General features: G+C 41.1%; 1 protein-coding gene across 1 annotated transcript; it reads right to left on the reverse strand.

Annotated features, from left to right (window-relative positions):
* Nucleotides 1-1,069: 1,069 nt before the first annotated feature.
* ATP6AP2 (ATPase H+ transporting accessory protein 2) lies at nucleotides 1,070-13,749 on the reverse strand. The gene is made up of 9 exons (XM_040585316.1): nucleotides 13,577-13,749; nucleotides 10,796-10,926; nucleotides 8,369-8,497; nucleotides 6,444-6,539; nucleotides 6,112-6,249; nucleotides 5,731-5,784; nucleotides 4,201-4,350; nucleotides 3,058-3,174; nucleotides 1,070-2,186 (listed from the first exon to the last, which is right to left on the reverse strand). Exons 1-9 carry the CDS (start codon nucleotides 13,644-13,646, stop codon nucleotides 1,992-1,994), a joined length of 1,080 nt encoding a protein of 359 aa, XP_040441250.1. The 5' UTR covers nucleotides 13,647-13,749; the 3' UTR covers nucleotides 1,070-1,991.
* Nucleotides 13,750-17,930: the final 4,181 nt, after the last annotated feature.

Raw genomic sequence — 17,930 nt, forward strand, 5'->3', positions numbered from 1 at the left:
GTTAACCTTTCACTGCAAACTGGTCCCTGCACTCTGACAGTAACCTGACTGTGGTCGTTCTTCCTCCTGCCACATACCTAATTTATTTTAGGGTATAGTTTATTTGGCAAGATTCTACTGTTAACATATACTACCCCCTTTCTTACCCTAGACCATGCTTCCTGCTGAAGTTCTGTGGTATTGTCTTCCATAGTAATTGATCTCAAAACAGACAAAGACATTTAAATGTCTTTAAAAGACCAACTTGTAACAGTTTGCTTAGAACATTAGGTTTCATGCCTATCAAATGGGGTGATAGAGCAGTATTTTGATTGTTTTTGTAATAAAATTGTACAGCTTCATTGGATGGATTTGATTCTTATTACAAATCTGCAAGTCTGTTACAGAATGTTCAATAATTAGACTACACATTCTTGTCAGAGAAACCGGCAGTGCAACTCTTCCTTTCTATCTATTGATCTTAAATCACTATTGGTCTTAATCAGCCAGATTACTTTTAAGTGCCATTAAAAGTAATTTCAAATTATTATAACATATATAAACTGGTTTTCCTGGACTTGGGCAAGGCTGCAGCACATTACTCAATTCCACATGAAGCGCCATTCAGGATCTCCAAGACACGAACAACTTCAACCCCTCCAAATCAGACATTCCCAGTAAACAAGACTAATTCAATGAGCAGATCTTTTCTGGAACTGGAACAAATACCTCAAAGGTAAGCACATTGGAGGACAAGATGATGAAATAAAAAGTTTCCATTCATGTTGTTGTAGTCTGGAAGAATTCCTTTTACCACAAGAGCAAATGAGTTTCTAAAAAGTAGGTAGTTCTAAAAAAGATTCAAGCCAGAGATTAACTGCTTGTTTTCCTAAAGTCACTACTTGGTTTAGGAAAGTTAATCCATACAAGGTGATCTTCCACCCTTTGCTTTTGAAAGACAGTAAAAACTAAGCTGTTACAGACTTAGGCCCGCTGTCACATGCAGGAGGCTGCCAGCACCTACTCTATTCAGCTAAGCAGATACTACACAGAAGTATACACACCTATGAAGCCACAAAGAAGAAATGCATTCAAGAACAACTGTTCTTTGTTTTATTGAATGGTTGAAGCAGGACTATAATCCAGGTATATTTAAATCAAGTGTTGGTCCACTCTTATAATCAAAAAGATTTTTTTTTAAATAATAACAAAAAACACAAATGGAAGGAATATGAAGCATCATAATAGGAACTTCCAACTGTATGTGACATTAAACTATGATCAGACTGGTGCTACTTCAATATTTATAGACTCTCCACTGTATAGACCAGCCACACTAGTGTCATTTACCTTCAAATCACTGATGTTCTAGGCAAAGGATCCTTCTGTCTACAGCTCACATCTGAGCCATCAACATGAGATCAAAATGCCATTTGTGCCACTAGAATTGTGGTCTTGTAGAAATATTTCTATATTTAGTATTTTACTAAAGAATAATTACTATCCTCTCTGAAGTTACATATAGCCATTATATTTACATCAAACATCTACAAATGGTTCATAATATGCAACACAACAATTTAGCTATAATTTCTAATCTTCCAGTGTAAAAGTTTCAAACAACATGTTGCTATTATAATTTCAAATTATCTGTTTTGCACACAGTCACAGGCAGTACAGGGTATTTCAAAAACTCATGTTACATAACAGAAAAATGGAATGATGTTACTTTCATAACAATTACTTTGGGGATTTTTAGGTTTTTCTGTTTGGTGGTGGGTTTTGTTGTTTTTTTGTTTTTTGTTTTTTTTAAACAAGCAGATTTCAATTTCTAAATCCCATCTGGTGCTACCACTAACATTTAAAATAGGCTTGAGAGGGGAAAAAAATTACTTAGAAATAAATACACCTTTAAAAAATTCCACAATTAACCATGTCAGAATATTTGTTTTCCATACAGTTTAAAGGAGACCTTACTCTTCATCATTCCTTGTGTTGAAATGCAGTGCAGTTCAATCCATTCTTATCTTTTGATTTGTCATCCTATAAATAATGCTGTCATATCCAGGATCCATGTTCCAGAGGTTGTAGGAGATAACTATCACAGCTAAAGCAAGACCTATCATCATCCACAGAATAATGTTGAAGATTACAGCGTAGTTGTAGTTATATGGATAGGCGAGGTTATATGGATTTTCTGTTTCACTCTGTAATAAAGAAAATGTGTATTATTTTAAAGGTAGCTTCCATACAAAACACATTCTGACTACATTGAAAATCTGAGCAATCTGAATAGAGGAGATGCGTTTTTGTCTAGACAATTCTGATACTAGGGCACAAAATGCAAAAGTAATTATGTGACTGACATTAACGGAATCCAAATGCATGGGCTTACAGGAGCCTCATGAAATTCAGTTAGGACAAATATAAAGCCCTGCACCCAGGACAGAATAACTCCACATGGCAGCACAGTCTGAGGAACTGACCAGCTGGGCAGCAGCTCTGCAGAGAAGGACCCAGAGGTCCTGGTGCACAAGGCGAACAGGAGACAGCAGTGTGCCCCTGCAATGACGCAGGGCACCTGCATCCTGGACTGCATGTGGAACGTAGGCAGCAAGGCAAGGAAAGCAATTCTTTCCCCACTTGGGAAGCAGGACTCATGTGCACTACTATACTGGGGAGAAAACAACAGTAATGCAAATTCTAACAAGACCTAAGGGAAAAAGTTTTCACAGTAAAAGTGGTTAAGACTTTGGAACAAGCTGTCCAGAGAGGCTGTGGGACTTCCACCACAGGCTTTCAAGAACTTGGCTGGACAAGGACCTGAGCAGCCTGATCTAACTCCTGAATTAATCCTGCTTTGAGCAGTAGGTTGGAGTAGATGACCTGCAGAGGCCCTCTTCAACCTAAATTACTATATGATTAAGTCAAGATCAAGACAGGTAAGCCGATCTCTTCACACTCATGCCTAAATCATAGTCAGTGTCCTAGTTATTAAAAAGTTATGTTAAAGCGAAGAATTGATGCAGTTTGGATCACTTTTAATAAATGAGATATAGAAAAATGTGCATCTACTACCTGTGAAGACTGAAGAATGGAGCGAGTCTTCCTTGTGAGGGGAGAATTAAATGCCTTTACAGCTACTACTTCTACTACTGCATTTCCACTATACAGATTAAACATCTCATCTGCAAACTAGAAAAGCAAAAGTGATTTGATTTAATTTAAAACTTACACTGTAGCCAGGAATTAAGTAGAGTTTTTGTTAGCAAGATGTACTAAACCATAAGATGTCAGCTTCAGGAATAATTATGAAAAGTTGTAAAAATCTATACTAATTTAGAATTCCACTAAGAAACTGCCAACTTTCATGTGGTTTACAAAACTTCTTTAAAGCCCCTCAACCACTGTTCAGCAGACTGTAGCTTATGACTGCCTTCTGGGCCGAAACTCATCCTTTCATCCCTTTTACAAAAAGCCCATCACTGTACAGTTTCCCAATTGTATGTCTGACAGTTTCAACAAAATGTTTAGGTTCTCAATCTTCCACTGGGAAATTATGAACTTGAATATTTTAATCTGGTCCAAGGACTAATATGTCTAGTATTTAAAATATATTTGCTTAAGTGCAAAGAGGCCGAAGAGCAATGTTTAAAGAAAGCAGTTATTTGACTTAGCAAATTCATGCTTTTACACTTTTCCATCATGTTTTTGAAATCCTCAGAAGTGACTTCCTAATATTTTTATCTAAAGATTACTTAAGACCTGCTAAAGAATTATTTTCTTGAACACACTGGCAGATGAACAACAGTTAATTTAGAGGCTTGGAAATTTAATTTATATGGCTTTGTGGGCAAGGGAAAACTAACCACTGTACCCTGGGATAAAGGTACTTCCACATTTCTGAGAGCCAGTTTTTCTGAGACATTGTGGTGGGTTTTAAATGCAAGGTATTTATTTAGGAAAAAAAAACATCAGGTCATGTTGATATATGGTTTCAATGTATTCCTGCTTGTTACACAAAATATTCAACACATGGTAGAACCATGTCAACATTTTCCAGAGTGACAAATTGAAATATTCCATTTTATAACTAAACAACTGCATTAAAAAAAACTCAAATAACAAAAAACAAGCATCAGGCAAGCTCCCTTGTAGATAACACAAAATATTATTTCCTTAGTAGTTCTGTGAGTTTTGTTCATTAGGTAGAAAGTATACCTTTTGCAAAGAGTCTACAAGAATTTGAGAAGCATCCTTGAACTGCTGAGAGTCTTCCCCATATCGTTTTCCAACCTCTTCCAAACCAGCCAGTTCCAGAGAATACAGGTCTGGAGAGTGATCTTTGGCTAAGTGCTTGTGTCGAGATAGCTATGTCACACGATTGATGGCAGAAAGAAATTAATTCATACAAAGGTTATTTTAAAAACACATTTCACAAAATCTGTTTGCTGGGACTAATCCAGCCTCACTTTCCACAGTCATATTCCATATTGATTAGGAATTTCTTGCCAACTTAACTCTTAACTAGAAGATGTCCACAATTGTTTCTTTTCTTATTCTACAGAAGAAAGCAGATGCTCATCATGTAGCATCTATTCCTAACCCAAGGTTATATACATGTAATACAGAGCTCTACTATAAAGAAGCATTATACTTATTCACATCAGAACCCTTGTTCTATAATTGCCGTAAAAATAAAGCTTAGAGGGAAAAAAACCACCCACAGAACTACAGTACTTGGATACTATTCCCTCCACTGAAGCTGGCCCTTGCAAAACTGAGTAGGTTGCAATTTCTACCTTGCTGTTACTCATGCACAAAATTTTACTTAACGGGTATCATTCCATTGTCATTACATCCAACCAATATATAATCCAAATTATCTCAAACAAGAGCAGTGATATTCTTGCACTTCTACAGGTATGAAGCTGCAGCAATATTTGCCTGCATAAAAGAATACTCTCTGAAAGCAAGGAGTTCAATCTGTTTCTATCTTCCTGTCTACCTTAACTACAGCATTTCTAGTCCGCAAGACAAAAACAAGTTGTTCTACCTCAATTTGTCAAAAGCCCCATTTCTCTCCACTGGCCCTTCACCTAATGTGAGCTTCTGAGTTTTTCATGACTCACTCTTTCAACTCTGAGTAGCTGAGGGCTGCAGGTTAAAAGACACAAAAAAGAACATCCCCCCACCCCCAAAACCACCAAAACCAAAACCCAGAACAAACCCCAAATGACAGCAACAAGACAGTAGTTTCTTAGTAAAAAGATCATAAGAATTAAAAGAATTTCTATCACCAGCACTATTCACACTACAAAAGTCATTCCCGTCTTCTCAGATACAGTGTTACAGTGATATTTTGAAGTAAAATGGTGGACAGGGAAAGAACATGTTCTCAACTACCATTATCCCTCTCCAGTAAGAAAACAAGGAAAGCCCTGGCAAACCCTTCACTGAGCACTTCCTGTATCATTGGGTATGGAGAAACAGCAGCTCAGAATTCCTTGTTCTCACCAAATGCAATGCAAAAGAAACGACAAATGAATAAGATTCTCATTTTCTTCCACCAGTGACAGGGCTGATTAAATAATGCCTTCTCAAGCTATTTGTAACTGATGCAACCAACTGATGACACATTTGAATATATATCACTCGTTGTCAAATAGCCTGGCTACGGCTTCTCTACCTTCAAAGGAGATGTCTGAAGTTTGTGATACAAGATGGGGAAAGTATTTCAAAAAACCTTACCAGGCTTGCGATATCATGTAGGACTTGTAGTTCTGACAGGAAAAGCAAGTCAACCTGGGGAAAGAGGCAGAAGGAAAAGGAATTTCCTCTGATGAAACCAAAGTTAGGGAGTCTTATTTTGTTGCAAGTCTCAGTATTTTACAACAGTTTGTGTCTGTTACAGCATCAGAACATGCTGGAAGGAAATTACTCTTTCAATAAAGTTACTTACAAAAACCTTAAAACTTAGTTCCTAGAGTTCTACTGGAAAAAAAATAGAGCTCTCCTAGGCAAAGCAAGGCGAAAAAGAAGAAAAAAAAGAAAGTAAAAGCACAAGCTAACTAAGAATATTAGAAAAAAACCCTAATATTAAAGTTCCCACTGATTAAAGTTTTTTTTTACCTCATTGTTTCTACTGAGGGAGTTAAGAGGAAGGGAGCTGAGAATAGAGTTGTCCTGGAATAAACGGTTTCGCAGTTGGCGCAGTGTAACAGAAAGATCTTCAAATACGGAGTTTGCCTTGCCCACCATGTACACTCTCTGCAGGAACAGCCATTATTTAATAACAACAGGAGTTAGTTTTTAGTTTTTCCAGTGACACATTAATAATCATACTTGCAATCTCTCTCCACCACAAAATATTTCATATAATCCATTGGTTTTCCTCCAGCCACACAAGTGGAAAGAGGTTTACTATTTAGAACATCCAGAATTAGAAGTGAAGCAATACTCACTTCCTCACTGGGGGCCAGCTGCAAGACCACAGGAGTTTCCTCAGAGAACAAGGTATGAATAGCATTTGCAACACTGTCAAGACTGAAAGGAACAGCCTGGAAGACAAAGTGTAGTTAGATTTTTGAGTAAAATGGGGCCTAATGATATAAAAGGAGATAATTTGGTTACCTACAGAAGTCTGGAATAATGGGCTCTTTTTGAGCAAAGAGTATGAATATTGCCAAAGTAATAATGACAAGTAATAGGAATCAATGTGCAAAAAAACCCCCATGAACTGCTACAGACAATTTATTTGTATATATGGCAGACACAAAAATGAGAACTCCAAGGGACCATGACTGACTGTAATTAAGAGGCTTCTGCTAAGAGTATAGCCTTATTTGTCAAGCAAGACCAACAAATATAGAAGCAATACAAAAGGGGAAACCAACTTTAGTGAAAATGGAAAGTTATGAACCCCAGAAAACTGATGAATGAAAATATACCAGTAGAAAGGCTAACTGCTGAAACACTGAAGAGAAGAGCCATATAAAAAATTACCAAGAATAAGAAAACCTACCACAGTATAGTGCCGTTACCAGCAAGCTAATTACATTGTTAAGTTTTTCTAAACACTTACTTCTGGGTTTCATGTAAAAAGCATCAGAATGGCACATTCTGTTAAAAATTCTAGTTAAAAAAGCATAAAAAACATCCTTTCTAATAAATTTTAGTAAGTCTGTAAACTAGGACAATTTGTACCCAGTGGCCCTGAACATGGACTCAGTGATGATCATTTGAAACTCATTCTTGAGTATCAGAGAACCAGTACTTTGCCAGCATACATCTGGGGCAGCTCATCTGAAGCCATGGCACTGGTTAACTGAAACAATTAAAGCTTAAGAATAATAATTCCTATCAATGGGAAATAAAGAAAATACGCATTATGTACATATCAGAACCTTATCAAAGTTACAAGTGCAAATATGACTGAAGACTTCAAGTATATTTAAGGCTTCCACAAGTCAGCAATGCCTACATGGCCAGGTGCAGACAATTCTAAATCAGTTTTGGTCTAGAAACCATTTCAGCAACACCAACATGTAACTGTGCCTGAACTACTGAACTGTGCTCAAAAGCTGATGTGAAAGCAGATCTGTTTAACCACAATTTGACCTAAATTCAACGTAAAGCCACATAACATTCCAATTAGACACTGGTATTTTCATCTCCATCTGTGGAGATACTCAAAACCCAACGCAACACAGTCCTGGGCAGCTTGCTTTAGCAGACCCCGCCTGATCAGGGTTTTGGACTAGATGAATTCAAGAAGTCCCTTCCAACCTAAATGATTCTGTGACACTGTGACAAGTGTAAGAAAAGTCTCAGCAAAGACAGACAGTGATAAGTAAACATAATGTTGTTTGTTTTCTTTTTTGATACAGTATAATCAAATGGTGTCTCCAAGTGCTATATTTCACAGTCAAGTACTTGAGGAAAACTCAAAAGACAGCTTAGAGGGTGATACAGTATGTCAAAGAATCAACACCACACAAAATGCTATCACACACACTCAGCCCAAGCAAAAAAAGTTAGTAATTCTGACTATGAATCAGTAAGTTAACATGGAAAGCAGTGGATTTTCTGCCTTTTGGTACAAATATATTAAAACTAGATGCCTTTCAAGGAGAACATGCTGCAGTCAAACAAGTTACTGAATTCAACACAGGAGGCCCTGGGTGATCTTAAAGGCCTCCCACCTTGTACAGGAGTCTGACTGAATTATTTATCCATACAGCCTGATTTTATCATTCAAGGGGACATGTGAACTTCAAGTGAAGTAAGAATAAATAAACGTCAAGGACTACAACAGGGAGTCACGTACTTCTCATTAGATCACAAGACTCACAGAAATCACGCGATAATTCCAAATGTGGATACTCACATTCTCAATAGGGTAAGAAATCCCTTTCACGGGCAACACCAGCTTGTCTACTCCCTTCACTGTTACCAGCACAGTAGCTCGTGGTCTGTGAAACAGATCACCCACTGCAAGCCCAGGCCAGGGAAGGTCCTATTACAAAACAGTAAAAATACCTTGTATTTCACAGGAAGAAAGAGAGGAGCCCTCCCCTGCTGTTACAGCAAAGTAACTTCCTATGTTGTTGATATCTCCAGGACAGCCTACTGGAAATTTCATGGGGAAGTAACTTAATACTAGAATGCTTTCATCTTGAATAATACTGTCTCAAGTTAACCATGAAGAAACTGTTAGTTTAAAAGCTGCCAGTAACTTTCTAACAAAGTTACGCTGAGAAAGCATTATACGTATTGTATGTATCAAGAGTTATTTCCCATAATTAAATTAGTAACATAACAGTTTGTATTTAATAAGGCTGAATTTAAATTGTAGGCTGAATTGAATAAAACAAACGACCCAACAAAAAAAAACAAACAAAACCAAAGTCCTTCCCAAAACACCATAGAAACAGGTTTAGGCACACTAAAACCTGTTGGTATTTTCAGTACCAGAAAGAAACTGGGGGTCAGTGGGGTGGGTGGGAGTGTCAATCATACTAACAGCCTACTAATCTAAAACTTCGAAAGTTGCATAGAAACATAAAAAGATTCCTTGGTAGCTTCCTACAGTTATGTATCAGTAAGAGCACAGCGAAGGTTTATTCAGGAATAACATACAAATCCATCTATTTGGAATTAATTCAAACAGATTTCTCCATTTGTGTAAAAGATATAACTGCTTGTTTAACTTTTATGGAACCGATTTATTTTGATTTTAGAATTAAATGCCATTGACATTATACTCTGTCTCACCTCAAAGAAACAAAAGAAAAACCTTGTAAAGCATCATCAGGGACAAAAAAGGGGTTCAGTTTTATCTTGCCTTAATAAGAGAGGAATATTGAGGTTGATAATCCCCAATGTAACGCAGTAAGAATGCTAAATTCTCTACAGTGCACCTACTGCACTGTCAGTTTATGTTCCTAGACTACAGCCTTGATGTAAACAGCAAAACGAATGTTTGAGCCCTGCAGTATTCTCCAAACCAGGGTTGGAAGCTACCCATATGGTGATCTCTGCCTTACTGCAGAAAACTTCCAGTGGTCGGGGCTTAACTGAATAATCTAAACACTTCCTTCCCTGACTGCTTCTAGGATTTGAAATAAGAGCTATTTCTAAAGGATGCTATGGACCCATCACAGCAAATGAATTCCAAACTGGCAAAGGCACAGAGCAAGTACTGAAACACTTTTTTTTCATGATAACCATGTCACACCTCTGGATGACCAGTATGCCAAAAGTCCAGTGTTCAAAATGGGCCAAACCCCACTGTTTTGCTGGGTGTCTTCACATGCAATGCACACAATACCACCTCATGTATTGCTTTTTCTTGATAAATAATCAACATATACTTCTTAGGAATACTACTCATAAGAGTTTGTTACTAGTTTAATGACAAAAAAGCGTAATTAATTGACAGCAAGATATTTTCAGACAAATTCCAAAACACAGGCTAAACAGACCTGCATTCAAACCAGATTTATCAGACCTCTTCCCTACTGCAGTATGGGAGAAATGGGAACCGGCCTCCCTCACTAGCACTGTGAGAACATCCCAGCATGTAGCTTTGAGTATCTGGCTGCACTCAGACGCTGCTAGAGATGTCTGGCTATTATGCTTTCACATACCGCTTCAACAGCCACTCATCCCTGCTGAAGCCCAGCAGAAAAGTAAGTAGGTAAGATGGAATCAATCCAAGGGCTCCTACTCATGTGCCCCACTTTAAACATCTCTAAAGCGATATTCAAAACCCTAATTTGGGAAAACACTACCACAAATCAGGTTTTCAAGTCTTTGGATTACTTCCTAAGTATCCAGTCTACTCATTCTTATTAATTATGCTCAGCAGGCAAGCTTGCTGACCTGACAAAATGCCTGCTTAGCCAAGCCATTTCTTGCAATCTTCAGAGTACTCAAGAACAGAGCTCTATGGATAGCTCATAGGCAAGAAATGACACTGGTTTCCAAAGATTCTCAGTACGTGACCACGGATGGGGAGGACAGCATGTAGTTGGGTCTCAGAGGAACTTAAGAACAGCACTGTAAAGACTCCACAGGTTTGCTTCCTTCTATAGCTGATGATTCAAATTAGCCAGCTACCCCAGCCTTTTGCTGCTCACATGACCGATACGGCTCTATGCCTGGAAACCACACTCTGACAAGTCAGTCATGAATTCCTCAAAACAAACAGGATGGTACTTTATATATTCCAGCACATGACAGAAAGATTTGCATGTTAAGTGAGCAGGTCTGTAGTTTTAGAGGTGTTTCAAAATCAAGACCTGAAACATACATCTTCAACAGAAAAGCCCATGGATAACGCAGCTACATCTGGGATCCGCTCGCCAGGAATGGGCCAACTTCCATCTCGAAAAACAACTGACTGAGGTGATCGTAAGATACTAAATTCATCACCGCATACACCTAAAAAACAAACATAAAAAGCTGTCAGAGTTCTTGCAGTCTTTCCCTTATATAATAGGAAAACAGCACATTAGAGCTTATAGTCCTTCTTCCTCCTTCTCATGCCTATCAGTTTATGTAACATAACTACTAAGAACTAATCATTTTAATGCTCTGGAATACAAAATAACACTTCTATACAGCAATAACTAAGGGCAGACAAATCCACATTAACAGAAGCCAGACAATTATTCAAGCAACAGCACAGTACATTTCTCATACTCACTAGCAGGTTGTGAGTGGTGTTAAGAATTGAACTCTGGAAAAGCTAACTCTCAGCAGAGCCAGGCAGACTCCAAAAATCCTGTTAGCTCAAAAGCAGCTATGCAGCAACACAGCTCTGTTTGCTTCCAGGAGTGCTTGGCATAGCACCTCTTTTCATGCAGACAACAGCCTGAGCCACTGAACCCAGCGCCAGGAGGATCCGCAGAGTTTGTTCCTGGCAGTGCTCTGTTTAAGCCGGCACCAACAGCCTGGCTCCTGCAGAACAGTTCCAGCGCGCTCTGCTCTGCCTTCTCAATCAAATGACGTTGTGAGATGGTTTTCTTCCTTGGATGCTGTACTGGACCTAAGCTGATTGTGTGAAGCCACAATCTGCAATACACCTCATGTGGGGTTTTCACTTATTTGAGATCCCCCTTCACTCTTTTCCCTATTACCCTGAATAGCAAAGTTGACTAAAAGCCTATTTCTAAACTGTATTACGATGACAGTAATTAACTGTGTAATAAAGTCAGAAAGGACTCCATAAAAATAAGAGATGGGCTTATTTCAACCTAGCTTCCTATTTTGAAGTCACTTAAGCATAACTGCAATACCGTGTACACATTTATCTAAATAAATTTTAAAACATATTTGGTGCATAGAGGCAGCAACATGCACAACGCAAAATTTCAGGTGTATTCCCCCAATGAGCAATCTGTGTAGGTTTCTAACAGAAAACTAATCTAATCTAACACAAGATTCAAGAAAATAATGTATGAGAGCAATAAATATCTGCAGGCCATCTAACCTGAAGTTCTAAATCATATAATTAGTCCGACTGCATACTTCAAAATGGCATGAATAAAGATAACCGTCGAAAGAAAATAGAAGTATTTACTCATATGATCACTGAAAATTAGTTACCAATCCAAGCAGCTATATACAATAGTTTTCCAGGGCATCTGCAAACACGAAGGCCATTTACAAAAATAGTAAACTGATATGTTTTGCAGTTATCATTTTCCCTAACATTAACCAATGTGACCTTGAAGATGCTGTTTTAAAGCCTGGATCATGATAGCTCATATAAACGTTGACAGTAAATCTGAGCTATGTTATGATAAACATACTAAAGGAACAAAGCACTGTGACACAGGTCAGGGAAAGGTGGCAAAAGGAAGGAAACAGGCCAAACCAGCAGGTGTATATGGAGTAGATTCAAGCATTTTTTGTTTTAAATTGGTATGTGTTCATTGGATGGCCTGCTATCAGGTTTAGTGGTGTATCAACCCACATTCTGAAGGCCAGAAATGTTTCCAGACCAATTTGTTTACGAGGGAATTTACAGAACTGGTACAAGTATTTTTGCTCAGTGTGTAGGCCTTCACAGGTCTCTCTCTACAAGGGTGTAAGACAGTCACGCGTTATGTCGGACAAGTTGGCTTACTTAAGATCGCTTAGGTGGATAAAATTAGAGCATTACCCTTTTCAGTCAAATTTGCCTAGCCAGACTTGATCAAGACCTCAATGATTAAACCTGAATTAGAACTTGGGAACACAAGCCTCTTCCTCAGACACACTGTAACTGCTTGACCACAGCACCTCACTAGGCCACATGAGCACTGAAGTCTAGTGAGTAAATTCTGAGATGCAATTAATACTCCATATGGTTATGCACCCACCTACAGAATACTTAACCAAACTTGCACCTTGCCAAAGCTGCACCTCAGGAGAACTCCAGCTCTCAAAAGCCTTTGTGAAGCTGGACTCAAGAACTATGGTATACCGAGTGAAAACTATGTACAGCGCCTGGAAGCCTTCAGTGCAGATGACACGCCTGACTGACGAGGAGTAACAGAAACCCTCCAGCCACCACAAAAGCAGCTCCGCAAAACGCGAGAATTCGTACATGCAAAACGGTGTGTACCCGCAAAATGCTCCGCGCTGCCTTTGCTAGAGGGGGAAGCCCCAGGAGGAGCTGGGGGGGAGGGAGGTGGGGGGCAGGGAACCGCAGCAAGAGGCCAGCCCCCCATTCCCACCCCTCGGTCCCGAGGCTGCCAGGGCGACCGGCACACACACACGCCCGCCCGCCCCCAACGCTGCCCACGGGCTGGCGAAGCCCTGGCGCCGTGCGGGGCCTGCGGGGCCTTCCCGCCCAGGCCGCCCCAGGCGCCCCCGCGCCCGCCTGGGGCCCCGCCCCCGCCCCTCCCTCCTCCCGCACCCCCCGGCTCGCGCGCTCACTCCCCCCTCCCCAGTCGCTCGCGCACCCCCTTCCCCCCGCCGCAGCCCGAGCTGGCTGAGGCGCGCGGTCGTCCCTTCCCCCGCAGCGGCGACGCAGCCCCCCCGCCCCCCGCGGTAGCTGACCAGGCCGGCGCTCCCCCACGCCGGCTCGACCCCGCTCGCTCACCGGCGAGACAGGCCGATGTCACCAGCACCGCCACCTCCAGGGCCCAGGGACCCCCGCCGCGCCGCCCCATGTCCGCCGCCGTGCCGGCCGCCGCGCTGCAAGACGCCGCCGGGAAGTCGCTGGGCCGCACCGTCGGACAGAGAACCCCGAGCGCACCTCCCACTAGGGAGCGCTGACGGACACCCGCCACAGCCAATCTGCAGGTGAGATTCAGGGCGGTTAGGCGGGACTCTGCAGGAGTGACTGACGGAACTGACCATTCGCCAGGGAAGCCCGCCCCTACCCTGTCACGGGGCTGACCGGTCAGCTGAGACGCGGTCCCGCCAGGGGGCGGAGTCTTAAATTGAGTGGCGTTTCCACTTGGCCAATCAGATCGTGAGAGATCTCTGCACCATTTTCCTCTCTGCACCGTAAATTCAGAGGGGAGCGGTGAGGAGGCGGCGCCTCGCCGGAGTGAGTTGACGGCTGATTGGACCAATCGGAGTGCACGGGATCGGGGCCTTGCCCCTCCCACCACTCATCAGCATCACCGGGATGGCGTTTGACGGAGACGAGGTTGGATCGGGCAGCCTCGGCGCGGGGGGCGGGAAAGCGCTCTGATTGGCAGTTAAACGCACCATTCAGAAAGCAAGGCCGCCTGCTCCACCGTCCTCGCACCTGTGTAGCGCGGGCATCTCTGGCTGTGCGGCCGTGGCGTCCCTTCCCCGGCGTCCCTTCCCCGACGCCCCTCTGGCAGTGCATCTGGTGTACCTTGGGAGGGGCAGAGGGGAGGGCAAGAATACATATTAAGAGTGAGCTGGTCCGCCTAGTGAGGGAACTTGTTTCGGGGGGGGGGGACGGGACTGTTTTTTGTTTTCTTTTTTATTTCTTCAATGGAGTTTGAAATAATAAATAATTTTTGAGTTTGTGTTTATGCCTGTTGCCTGCCTCAGCACTCCACCTCTGACAGGCAAGCAAAGGGAGCTGAATCTGAGGTGGGCACCTTGGCGTGGTTTGTGGTTTGGACGTTTATGGGATCCATCAAGCTGGAGAGGGTTATTGAGCTGGGGAAGGAGAAGGATAGAGATGGAGTGTTTGTCTGGGAAATCCCTGGCCGCTTCCCTGAAGGGTGGTCGTTGAGAATGGTTACAGTAATGTATCCACGCTCATCTCACCTCAGCTGTTCTTGACTGTAATAGAAACAGGCAGCTGGGTGCGTGCTGTTCGTTGTATGCGTAGTGTTCCTGCAACATGAGCAATCAAGTTGTGAGTGTTTCTTGGCATCTTTGTACATTTTTAGGCTCGGGGATCTTGATGAGACTCTCTGTAAGTTAAGGCAGAGAAAACTGGGCTTTGAGGGTGAATTGCCGTGTAGCATATGAGGCGAAGACCTCCATTTCATTGTGGAGAGCATCCTGTAAGTAAAACTGTCTTATTTCTGTCCTGCATTCCTCAGAAAGCAACGTGTGTAAATTCACAGGAAATCCAGCAGTGCCAGGAAGTATTTTGTCTGCTTTGCTGGAACACGGCAACTGTGTCACATCTACATGATAAGACTGTATTTATGTGTTAAGCATGACAGAGATTACTAGCCACACAGCTGTCTGACCAGAGCTGTTCTGCTGTGTATTTAGAAATTCCAGCCAACTACAGAAAGACTTTGAAAATCTGCCTGAGCAACATTTCTGCACCGAAAATGGGGCTGTGTCTAGGAGAAGCAGTGAATGAGTTGGGGAATGCCAAGTAGTAAAATGAAAGTGTGTGTACAACAATTGAACAGTATTTAAAAGGCTAAAGTTATATCCCTGCATCTCCCACACGATAGTGTGTAACAATGGGCAAATCATTTAAACCCAGCTTTTCATAGGTGGCAAGAATAGTCTATTCCTTGTCTGTAAGATGATTTGCATAAATGAAGAGGAGCTGCTGCTCCCACTGTGTTGTCAGGTGGAAACTATACTTTGAATATGAAAACCATGCCAAACATGTAGAGTACTCTGAAATTCAGCAGCCAGGCAAGTTACAAGCACTTCAAATTAATACTCATATATTCTTTACTTTGTATTGTGCATCACAAAACTAGCACTGCATAACAGCTTTTGTAAAATAAATGCAAATAGATGTTTGTGAGATTACCTGGATACTGTAGCAAAGAGCATGATCAAAATAGTTGCTTCATTTTGGTTTTTTCTGCCTTCAGAAAAGAATTAAAGAACATACAGAAGACAAGGCCTGGATCACTGAACAACAAAAACATTGAATGATTGCTTTTTCAATAAGCCCAGCCTGTTTGTGCACTGAGCAAGGTAAGATGATATTAAAAAAAATAGTATCCTATCTTGTAAGCTGAAATGATACCACAACGTGTATGCCCATGGATTCTGGATTAAGGTTATGTGGGTTACCTTATTCTTGGCTTTTACTGGCTCTTGGGTGCTTGATTTTGCAAGTGTGCTGTTTACTGTGTATAATTTAGCATTGTTTCACAAAGTTTAACCTATCTGGGAAAAATACAGTTCCTGCACTAAGATGCTTGTAGTTTGAAATAAGTGATCGTAGGACGTGAAATATGCATATACACTGGATTGCCTTGTCACAGCAGCAGCTGTAGAACTGCATTTCCCCCCTTATCCTCCCCTCCCTTCAGATTGAGTCTACACCCAAAAAATGTTTAGAAATAAGGCAAGAAGGGTGGCTCAAAGCAGTGTTTGTGAAACTGCTAGAGAGCATTAGGTGGATGTGATGGTGTTTTGGATGGGGATGTAGCAGAAAGTGCAGAGCAGGGGAAGGAGCACGTGAGGGAAGAGGTTGTCCCTTCTTCTAAATCAAGGACTTCTTACAAACATGATGTGTAAAAGAAGGGGGCAAAGTGAGTAACACTGTTTTAAATAAGTTGTTTCTCTTATATTTGTTACTATCTCTGTGTTTCATATCTATGCCTGTTAGCAATCATTTAAAATTTTGTTATGATTATGCTGATACTGTTTTCCATAAAACGGTTACTCTAGAAGTCATGCTAGAACCACAGTGTCATCTTATTTTTTCATATTTGCAGCAAGAATTGTATCTTTGAGACTTTAGGGTTCACATTCCCCTTTTTTTCTGAACTCTCAGTACTGGCAATACTATAAATGAATTTTAGAAATAGAAGATAAATCAGAATTCTGCATTTGGATATTCCTATATTCCTTCTCTGCTACTTGAATTGCTTTTCTTCTTGAAATCATGATAGAAACACAGTTTGTGAAGAATTCTCTCTTCTATCTTGTGTTTTCCTCTTTTCATCTTGGTTTCTTCTTTGGGAAAATAGTAAGTAGAAGCAATAAATTTTATTATGAAACAGTCAAGTCTCACTAACTCTACACTGGTTTTCAGTGCCCACTGGGTATATCTGTATGTCAGTGAAGCCCAGTATAAGAGAGTAATACCATCACTTTACAGGCTGACAGAGTTCTAGCTATTTTCTCTAGGCTTAATTTAGATCCCAGCTGTCCTTTGAAGAGACTGCGTTTTGCAATCCTTTAAGCAATACTTGTGACAAAATCTACATGCAGTAGAATTATTCTAATAAAACTTATTTCATTCAGAGCTTCTGCTCAGGGCAAGTAAAAAAATGAGACAACATGCACATTAGGTCAGAAATAATTTTTATAAAGCCATATACTGCTAGTAGCAGTCACAAAATCAAAGTGCCAGCTGTAGGCAAAATACCAGTATTCACTGGTTCTTTTAGTAGTGTGCTGTGCAAAAATGTCCTCAGCAGGAATTGCTCATGTGCTGTGTGGATGCTGCCTTTGCCTAGAGCCTTGTCTGTGCTAACAGTGTTGTGGATGATGGTAGAAGAGGAAATGCAAGGAAAAGGCGAAGTCAAAAGCCCTTTGTCTGTACTGGACTACTGTGTTATCATTTGGTTTTATTGTGTCACTACTAAACCAGGTGTAGTTGCTAGCAGAAGTAATTGTCTCAACCATCATTTCCAAAACAGTGCTTTACCTGGAGAATATTTGCCTAGCTGCTGCAGCCACCAAGCCAGCCATATCCTATGGCAAAGAATGATTCCCAGTGCCAGGTGCCATTCAGTGTAACCAAGTTCAGAAGCGCGGTGGGGCGAACAATATCCCTTTTGGTCCTAGGCTTTACAGTCTCACAGAAGATTTATGCACAGAAGCTCCTGTGATGCTTTCTGACTTTGACATGCTAATGGAACATGTGCATAACACAGTATGGGTTTGTTGGATACCCCCTGTCCTGGTGTGGTGGGGGAATGTGACAAGTTTGAAAGACACTCTCTGTTCGGCAGTTAATTTGGGGCTGCTGACATATGGGGAGACTGGGAGATGAGAGACAAGATGATTGTGCCTGGCTTGGTGATTTA

The sequence above is a fragment of the Falco naumanni genome, chromosome 2 (genome assembly GCF_017639655.2).
Source record: "Falco naumanni isolate bFalNau1 chromosome 2, bFalNau1.pat, whole genome shotgun sequence".
NCBI lineage: Eukaryota > Metazoa > Chordata > Aves > Falconiformes > Falconidae > Falco > Falco naumanni.

Bases quoted from the DNA above. Each gene is read 5' to 3' on its own strand.
- ATP6AP2 (XM_040585316.1), bottom strand. From the start codon at position 13,646: ATGGGGCGGCGCGGCGGGGGTCCCTGGGCCCTGGAGGTGGCGGTGCTG. The intron at 4,351-5,730 runs GTAAGGTTTTTT...CGTGTGACATAG, and splicing joins TACATGATATCGCAAGCCTG to CTATCTCGACACAAGCACTT. The intron at 2,187-3,057 runs GTAGTAGATGCA...TCTTTATTACAG, and splicing joins CCATTCTTCAGTCTTCACAG to AGTGAAACAGAAAATCCATA.